The sequence below is a fragment of the Belonocnema kinseyi genome, chromosome 5 (assembly GCF_010883055.1).
Source record: "Belonocnema kinseyi isolate 2016_QV_RU_SX_M_011 chromosome 5, B_treatae_v1, whole genome shotgun sequence".
NCBI classification, from domain to species: Eukaryota; Metazoa; Arthropoda; class Insecta; order Hymenoptera; family Cynipidae; genus Belonocnema; species Belonocnema kinseyi.
Window position 1 is genome coordinate 30,383,236 of NC_046661.1, and position 10,377 is coordinate 30,393,612.

Genomic DNA, 10,377 nt, shown 5'->3' on the forward strand with positions numbered 1-10,377 from the left:
GGCTGAGTCGACTCCCATGGACGCGTGCGTTCACATATACTTTTGTAGTTATCCACCTCATTGCAGATGGCTCTACTGTAGGGACATAAATGGGGGGTAATATTTTCTTAAAATATCTTGAAGCCGCCATTCTAGTGTTCGTTGAGGCTATGGTTTCGTCAAACAAACTTCAAATTTTGCTAAGTTCAAAAAAGTTGTGTCTCGCCGTATGAAATGAAATCAGTGAAATCAAGACATTGAAAAATAAACAAAGTTAAAGTAAATTGAAATGTTTGTGCTGTGCCAGGATGTCACTGATTTCACTTCTCTTTTATACTGCGAATAAATAAAATGTTGAAAAAAAGTTACATATCATGTGTTATGTAATTCTTCATTTATTGGAGAATTATTGCAAAATTGTACAAATTTATGCTGAAAAATGGTACAGGAAACAGTATTTAAACATTTTTCGTCTTAAATTTGTGTAATTTTGAATCAACTCGTTTATTTTCTTTCATTTTAATTCATGCAACGCATTCAAATAATACACACATTTACATGCACGAACACATGGATACGCTTTAGTTTGCCACCTCCTTGTAGATTGCGCTAATATCGCTAAAAGTGATCAAACGCGCCCTTGGGAGTCGACACAGCCTTCAGTGAGTATGGTGGGGGCGTCGGTTCACTCCAGTCACTCCAAGTCGAACCTATTTGAGCATGATCACGTATTTGAGCATCGAATTGGCGGGACCATGGTTTGTTGAATCATGCCACTGACGGAAACGGATATTACGTTGGGAAATGCCAAGATACAAAAACAAAGCGTTGTGATTGTTTCTCGTTTGTCCGACAGTTTCGACAAAAACTAATCGTTTTACGTATTTTATTCACTCAGTTCTATCTACAAAGTATTTTACATATTCTAAAAAGTGACTTACAGCTCAAAACGTTAAAAGCTGACCAGTGATCATACAGACATCGACATAATTGTTACTTTTATTAACATAACCTTAATTTGGTAAATGACAGATTTCAACTTTTTTTCTCCAAAAACACGAATAATTTTTCTGAATTAATGATATTCCGTGTTTAAAATATTAATTAAGATTATCCCCCTATTATCAGAAAAGTCTGCCAGGCTTTAGTGGTCTAAACGTGATTAAAACTCGAGTGATTTGGAGGCTAGCTGTCAGAATGTTACTCCAAAATTCTTGTTCTTGTATATTATAGTTTTAACGGTTTTTCCAGTTCTTTGTCTTCAGTTTGCCTCATACTATAAAATGAGGCTTTTATGGGGTATTTTACTGTTCATTGTTAGTGAGTGAGTATTGTAGATAAAATGAGTGCCGAAAACGAATTCAGTTTGGCCGCCAGATATCGAACCGTTCGAAAGCACTTGGATGGCTTGGGATATAAACCAATTTTACCGTTGGATGCTCTTCCTCTGGTAGAAAATCTTTTGGCGGATTTGATTCAAACTACCGATAGTCTCAAGCACTTCAAGTCCGTCGCTCAAGATAAAATCGAGGTTTGCTCATTTTTTATTTTATAAATGTATTTTTATTTGAATAATTTGACCAACATTAGGTTAGGGATTTCAGCAACATTTTTGTAACCTTTCAAAGGGGTGTTTCGGGCCGTTTAGATGTTTAAAAGTAACTAAACGGTAAGTTAAATATGATCATTTCGATATCGTGACATACCCAAATTTAAGACGTCGTAGTAACAAAAGTAACAATAATTTTGAACTTCTGCCTGGTCAAAACCCTTCATTTATCGTTCAATTAAAAATTCGAATAGTTTGTTGTAGAAAAAGCTGTTTTTCCAGCCAAAAAACAGGTGACGCCCCTATTCTGCAATTGCATCCATAATTTTAAAGCGATTGTTTCGAAATAGAGCAATGTTTCAAATTTCAAGGATTTCGAATTGAAAGTCGTCAAAATTAAACAATTTCCAATTAAATAACTTTAAAACAAAATAAATTAAAAGTTTGATTCAAATTTGGATCTGTAAAAATACCTGTAATTTTTAAGTTAAAGCATTTGAAATTAAACGATTTCTTATTCAGAACATTAAAAATTTAATAATTTTCAAATATAAACCATGTATTTTAACTTGAATCTGTAAATCGAAAAAAAGAATAAACAAATAATACAGGGTGGGCCATTTAAAGCGGAAGCATTTATTTCTAAAATAAAACATAACAAAAACATTTTCTTCCTGTTCATGTAGATAAACATTTATTTTAGTTCCAGGAGATTTGCTCCAACTAATTTTTGAACTTGATATCGCGTAAATGGCAACCGTTCGCCTTGACGGCCAAATGTGCTCTCTTTTCGGCATTTTGCATCACATTTGCCAATGCTTCGGATGATATAGCGGCGATTTCACGTCGTATGTTGTCTTTTAATTGAGCGAGAGTTTTCTTGGCTTCTTGACGTATACCTTAGACTTCAAATATCCCCACAAAAAAATCTGATGTTAAATCAGGTGATCTGGATGCACGTTTAGTATTCACAATTGAGAAGTTATTTTGGATGTATAGCTGAACAATTTCAGCGCGTTCTTTTGAAGTGTACTGTTCCATGGTAAAAATCTCCTTCGACTGACCTTTCAAACTCGGCATAACATTAGTCGATATGATAACTCTATCAAAAGTTACAGGGTGGCCAGATGCTTCCACTTTAAATGGCCCACCCTGTATAATTAGTTTGAAGCGTTTAAAGTGTGCAATCGTATAATTTTTTCAATTGTTTTTATTTTGACATTTGGGTGTAAGTCCGACTGGGCAGTAAACGAAACAAATTATATTTAAAGTAAGAATACGGAAATGGCGTAATTATGGTTTAAGTTTTCATTAAAAAGTGGACTTTTCTTCTCTTTTAATTATTTTTCTTATAAACAATTACTAAATATTTAACCTATTATCAACTAATATTTAGTTAACCTATTATTGAACTAAATATTTAATTTGTTTTTAGTCTTGCATTCAGGTGCAGTTGGCAGGTGACCCTTACAAATGTGACAATGCGAGGCTGGTTCAGGAAAACAAGGAGTTGCATTTTGAATTATTGCGAGAGAAACAAGCCCATCAAAAGCAGCTGGCTGATTTGAAAAAAAGTCTGCGAAAAATAGAATTGGAACGCAGTGATCTTCATTTGGCTTCGTCTCGTAATCTTCAAAGGATCAAGGACATCGAATCTCAGTCTGCCAATAAGTCCAAAAAAATTCTTGAGTTGCAGGGGAAGTGTTCTAAACCTGTCATAAATAACGCCTGTCTTGGTAATTTAAATAAACTCTATCATTCAATATATTTATAATCAGTTCACTAAGTAATTTCAAAAGCTTCAAGTTAAATCTTAAGTTTTTGAGTTATTATTTCTCAACCAATACAATTAAGGTTTGAGACAATTGGCAATTGTAAAAATAAAACCCAATGTTTTTACATATATATATATATATATATATATATATAATGTCGCAACTGCTCTCGCTCTGCTCCCCTGAGAAACTGGAGGAAATGATTAAAAATAATTTTTAACCAAAACTTAGTTGACAAACTATATTTGACAATATATTTTTCTTTATTTCAGAAGTATATGATACCAAGTTGTAGTGAATGTTTTTCGCGAGAAAATAAGATATAATTAAAACATTTATTACGGGGATAAGACATTAACTTCGGTTTATTCCTGAAGAAGTTTCCAGAAATGCCCAACTGTTCACTTTGGATAATTCACTTTTTATAATTTTAAAAGACTCTCATTTTAATTGCAACAGTTTGATGTATTTCAATCTAAAATTACTATTCAATTTTAAATATTGTAAATTTCATACTTTTTAATTTGAGATATTTCAACGATTCTAATTTTAAATTACTCCATGTAGAAATTGCTTTATTTCAAATTCCGTTAATTAAAAAATTTTCAATAATTTATAAAGCAGTAATCAGAAATAATTTAATTTTGGCGTTTTTAATGTAAAATCATGTGACTATAAAAGCTTCAATTTTTTATTGCGTAATTGTGAAAGATTTAAATTCAACTTGATCATCCATTAAGGATTTCAGAATGATATTTAAGAGTTTTTAAAGATTATAAATCGGCTGGAATTTCAAATATTTAAATTTCAGATTATTCGACATATAGAACTTTTTCGATTTTAAATTGTTTAAAATTACCTTTTAAGGTTTCTAATTCGAAATAAAATTCTGTAATCGTGAAGGATTTAATTGGGAATAGTTGACTTTTCAACAATATTTACTTGAAATTCTCTAATTTATAAGCTTTTGATTTGTGATGAATTAATATACAGGGTGAACACTCTGGGGCTTACCACAAAGTATGCAACTCATCTTATACGCCAATGATATTCTTATGGGCGTGTATGTGGGTTGCATAATTTTTGGTTAGCCTCAGCGTGTCCACCCTGTATAACTATTAGGTCTGTAATAGTATATCAGTACGTAGGATTTTCTCACTTATTTGATAAATTCATTGTTTTTTTTTTCAGCTACGAAGAAGCGAACTTGTAACCCTCTACGAAGACTAGTTTCTGAAAGCGATTCCTTACCGAGGACGAAAAGTAGTTCGGTTTCCTTGCCAACTGCTAAAAAAGTAGATCCCCAGGTGGTGGACTCTGTTGCGATGGCGGATCACAGGATGAACTGTCTTAATCGTGAGGTAACAAAACTAAAAGAGGAACTTACAGTGCAGACCGTCAACGTAAATATTTTAAAAGTTCAGGTATAACAAAAATGTTCAATTTAAGTATCACATGCACTTTTGGATTCTTCCTCCCTCTGACGGTCTGTCCCAAATATCCTGATTTTTTCAAGATTTTGTCTATTTTAGTGTGGATATCTTTAAACTGGTATGCATTTTTTTCTCTACTCTAATTTTCTATTATTAGCATTTTCATGCATGACATTTTAGTCTACTAATTTCAGGGGATAAACTATGCATGTTTTTATGCCTTTCCTATCTAATTAAATAATAATAAAATAAAATTACCTATTGTAAACCTTGAAGTATTATTTTTAATTCTGTAATTTAAACTGTCAAAAGATATGTAGGTACTTTCATTTCAGGTTTCTTTAATTTTTTGGATGAAAGCTTTTTAGAGAATATTTTAAATGTTTAACTTGCTTTCTATGAAGAAATACTTGAGAAACAAAATTAAATGAAGGTTCGCAGGGCATAAAGGCTTAAATGCAAGATGTCGGAAATGCGTTTTATTGACTTACAATAATTGTTTTGTCCTAACTTAAGTCTCTGTAGAAGATTATGATCCCGTCTGATTTAGAAGTAGTTCAGAATCCATGTTTGGTACTTTTTTTTTAATTGATCACTTCTGTTTGCTTGCTATTTTCACAACTCAATATGGCTAAGTAATAGATCAGCCCTTCTTTTGTAACTATCACCTGACACCGAAAAAAAACTATTGGAATAAATAAAATAATCTATTTCTTATTAAAAGAAACCCCCATTATTTCAGTTCCGAGTATATATTTTAGTTTGTTTTGATATTTCATACGTTTTAACCGATGCAATGAAACTAATGGAAGCAGACTGTGTCGATCTGAAAGCAGCTATTTGTATCAAGGATGCTCAGTCTTAATATAAATTTGTTTTTCCAGTCATTCCAAACCTATTTTTTCTAATAAATACATAAAAGAATATACTGTTAATACGCATGTAATTTTCATAAATTACTTTATTAGTAACTATGAATAACAAAAATAATTTTATCAACAATTTTGATCCTTGAAATGTGAACTAGCCATCCTATACGTAGCCATATCCTATACGTATCATCCGATACAAAGATAGTATTACTTAGTAAGAAAACGGGACAACTTTTAAGCAAACTAAATTATGTGTTATCATCGTATCGCTAGAATCTCTCTCAAAATCTCCGACTATATAGTCTCATACAATTAACAGATTTTGGAAGAAACGTTCTTAAGTGTCAGATGATGGAGGGTCTTTGTTGCCGCATCCAATACATCCACTTAAGTGACTGTTATAAGACAACTATAATCAGTTATCCAATAATGCAGGCCATTAATCAAATGGTTCCTATTTCAAGTAATTCGCATTCTAATGGTTTTTAGAAATAGTTTTAGATTGTGAGATATTCTTGAAGCTAGAGAGTTGACGATGGCTTCTATCTGTCCGCCCGTCCGTGAACACGATAAATCTCAAAAATATAAACGGATTAAATTTGAAAATCAAAATTTTAAGCCAAACAACGCACGATATTAGAAAAAAGTCTAAAGAAGAAAAACGTTGCTTTTTGAAAGTCCCACACGATTATTATAACAACTTTTTGGATTTTCTTAAAAAATTGGAAATTTAAATTTTGATCGCGTGAAAAATAATACAAAATTCCAATTGCTGGTCTAACTGTGCAAGATGAAAAAAAGATGAATAAACGAAAATTTTGTTCCCAAAAAAGGTCTAAAAATGTGCTCATAATCACTTTTTAATAAGACGCATAGTTTTGGTTTTACTCGTGAAAAATAACAAATGACATTGATAGACAAATTTTGGAAAAACGACGCAAGCTAGGAAAAAACGTTATGTAACAAAAATTGTACACAACCTAAAGCACATCTACAATCTTTTTATAAGTCACTTTTTGATGGGATGCGTAGTTTTGGTTTTGATCTTAAAAATGACATTGAAAATAATAATGAAAAATTTGTGGAAAATGACAAAAGGATAAAAAACAAAGTGATAGTCAAAAATTGTTCACCTATAAAAGAGATAAAAATTTGTTATAATTTATTACATTCTCATTAGATGTGTGCATTTTGTGGGATCGAATATAGTATTTACGATTCAACGTGCGTTCATTTTCGGATTGGTTTATTCGATTCAATCGGCCCGTCGCTCGAATGTCGAAGAAAGGACGTGGACGAGCGCTGCCATCGGTTCGCATCTTTCAATACGATCAGCCCCGTCGTTGGTTCGAATTCTTCAAATCAATGGGATCCTTGCTCGAATGTTGAAAACCGAAATTCGACGCGCACTGTCGTCGATTCGAATTTGTCAATTCGATCGGCCCGTCGCTTAAATATCCTGAACCGACCTTCGATGCGTGCTATCGTCGGTTGGAATTTTCTGTTTCGATCGGACCCTCGCTCGAATGTCGAAAACCGAAATCTTAAATTTTAAAGATTTAGAATTTCCACAATTTTAAAGAGTTGCAATTGAAAATGGTTGGATTATATAAATATTAAATTCAAAATGAGTCAATTTTCAATATATACATTTGAAAGGTATGTAATTTTGAACGTTTTTTTTAATCGTTAGATTTTGAATGCTTAAAATTAAAAAATATTCAATTTTAACCATTTTTAAGATTTCTAATCGAATATTCATTAATTTTATATGTGTTCATTTTAAAAAAATATCATTTTTAACATAAAATCTGCTATATTTTATGTGTACAATAAACATTGATATAATTTTGAGTGATTTTACATTCTCATCCTAAAGAGAAAGTATCAGTTTCATGTAAAATTTGACTTGGTCGGTTTTTATTGAAACTTCACGTTTAAAGACCCCCTGTTTAAAAAAAAAACAATTTCTACAAAGGCTTCTGTCTGCCTGTAGTTGTAGTAGTAGTGGTGGTTTGTAGGCACGATGAATTTCGAATATATAATCAGATTATACTAAGCTTAGACACACATTTTTGAAATGTAAAAGGAAAGGACTAGCTTGTTTTAGTCAGCTATTTTTGATAAAAATTCAAAAAGTTAGAGAATTTTCAAAGTTGTTGAAAAAATTTATTTTTATATATTCACATTATGCGTACAGCTATTTGTAGTACTCGGAAAGTCTGCCAATTTATCTCCGTGAATTTCTTTGTTAACAAGAAAATTATCGGAGTTACAACATTTGCAAAATTTGCACAAAAAACGGAAATTAAAATTTTAAGCGAAACATCGCACGATATAAGGAAAGCCCACGGAATAATAACTCTACTTTTTTGAAGCTATACAAAATCATCATAACAACTTTCTGCATTTTGTTGAAAAATTGAAAATCCAAATTTTCATCGCACAAAAAATAAAAAAGTCCACCTCACAGTCAAACTATGCAAGATAAAAAATATAATGGAAAAACAAGAATTAGTGCACCGAAAAATATTTATAAATTTTATAATAATCAGTTTTTGACGAGACTTGTAATTTTTGTTTTATTTGTAAAAAACAACATTAGAAATAAAAATTCCATATTTATGAGAAACGACACAAGCTATAAAAGAAACATAAAGACAAAAGTTATTCACACAAAAAAGAGCTACGAATTTTTGGTAATAATTTCATTATAGAATGTAATGCCATGAAAAATGAAATTACAAATAAATGAATTTGACTTTTAATGTTGAAAGTCCTATGCAAAAATGTGGGAGAAGTACAATAACCAAGCGCGTAGCTCGAGGTAAATATATTACGCAATAGGAAATTGACTACTGGCACAGTACTGCGCTAGCACTGGCAGCGTCGGCCCAATACTAACCGCCAGTATTGGCGAAGTGCTGGCTGATCCTTGGGATAATAACTAGTTCGGTACTGGCATTCAGGACTGCGCCAATGCTGTCTGACAGTACTGGCAGTCTGTGCTGGCGTAGTACTACACATGAAGATTATACATAGTTAAGCCGACGCTCGTTTAAACTCATAACAAGAAGAGGCCTGCATAAGGTGTGTGAACTATAATATCACTTAAAGGATAGATTAACTTTGTTTTTCGTATGAATTTCTATAGAGTCATTACGTAGGTAACATTTTTAAGTTATATCAAGGGCTCGAGAGCACAGAAAATCACCAGTCCTCCAAAGTAAACCAAAATCGATATTCAATTCCTCATTCAGAGACTGTTTTTTCTCATCTGGAGCAACGTGAAGTGTTGTCTTCAAACTGTCAATCACCTGTCAAGATGATTTTGTCGGGTATTATTTGGGTCAAATAGATGTTGATAAGCAGGTAAGTTACAATAATAATTGCCTAACATTTCATTTTCTCCCATTTACCAGTGAGTATCAGTGTCTTGAAATAAAAATTATACTTTGCGTAGTATTATTTTCAAATTTTACGTTAATCAAAGCCAAAATGACATTCAAACCACTAAAGCCGGGATGTAAAAACTGAATCATGACCGTCTGCATCGAAATTGATGCCTAGGCCCGTTCAAATAAATTTCCTCGATTTTAGTTTAAATCTCGACGGCCATGACTGACCTAAGATTTGCAAGTTGCATTAGGAAGTTATGATTTTATTTATAGTGACCAGTAAGCACTATTAAATGAAAGAAAGTTGAAAGCTCGGTAAATATTAATCCAATTAGTTTGCTTATTAAAAATCATTTACTCTAATATCGCAAAGCGAATAATAGCTTGGACAGGTGTTCAGGTGGTTGACAGCGCGGTTCAGTCCTCCACAACTCTCAACATGAGCCAAAATTCAGTCTCAAAATGATACAGTCCCCTAGATGCCCAGATGTGCAACTACGTTCATAGAAATAAATATGAAACTAAAAATTCTCAGAAATTCTCATTGTGAGACCAATGAAATTTGAGCACCAGCGTTTTTCTGTGAGTTCTTAAAGTTTAGTAAACGTGCGCTTTGAGAATAGTTGCTACACGGAGAGAAATTTTAAGAGATTATTTCACGGAAGCGCGTGATTTTCTAGCTACATTTTTTACATGATTAAAGTCTTGGAATCTATGATCTAGAAGCATAGAAGTCGAGACTTGAGAACAAAGGGGCATGGCTTAATGCCTGAAACTTTGAGACCTATGCTTTAAAAGCCAGGGTTTCCAGATCTTAGTTGTTGCGCCAATTCGTAATAAAATCAAGGAATAGTGCCGTGTATTATTCTCCTGAAATTTCTCTCTGTGTACGTGTTGCTATTAAAATTAAAAAGCTGCTATGACTTTTTACTTTGGAAAGTTAAACACATTTTTCTATGAATACAAAATCATGGTAATTTTTGTATCCACAGTTTTTTGTATTAAAAATGCAAATACAAAATTAAAATTAAAAAATTTAATTTTGGTTTGAGTTAGATTTTTTTTTTAATAATGAAAGTAAGACACCTTGGAATTTGGTAGCAAATGTATTAAAATTAAAAGAATTAGTAAGATGTATAATATATTCTTATAGTTTGCATTGGGGAAGCAAATCATAGTTCCCTCAGACCTGTGCAGTACAAACTATAAAGATAAGTCACATATATGATACTACCATTCTAAAAAATTGTAATTAACATTAGCCGAATCTTCAAAAATATCATGTTTGCTAATTTTCATGAAACTCTAACTCAAGCAAGAACTATATTTTTTAAATTTTAGGTGAGACTGAAAGCGTGTCTTCTTCTTTTT

At 32.0% G+C, this 10,377-nt stretch overlaps 1 protein-coding gene across 3 annotated transcripts in view; it reads left to right on the plus strand.

Annotated features, from left to right (window-relative positions):
- The first annotated feature begins 699 nt into the window (after nt 1–699).
- LOC117172335 (centrosomal protein of 135 kDa) overlaps nt 700–10,377 on the plus strand; it is a 316,377-nt gene continuing 306,699 nt past the window's right edge. The window contains exons 1-4 of one of the 3 annotated variants that reach the window (XM_033360138.1): nt 700–1,000; nt 1,231–1,510; nt 2,964–3,264; nt 4,495–4,727. In XM_033360138.1, the coding sequence (XP_033216029.1) occupies nt 1,322–1,510; nt 2,964–3,264; nt 4,495–4,727 (723 nt within the window). In that variant the 5' untranslated portion in view covers nt 700–1,000; nt 1,231–1,321. Of the gene's footprint in view, nt 1,511–2,963; nt 3,265–4,494; nt 4,728–10,377 lie in introns of all 3 variants that reach the window. The other 2 variants (XM_033360139.1, XM_033360140.1) reach the window with 2 other exon arrangements.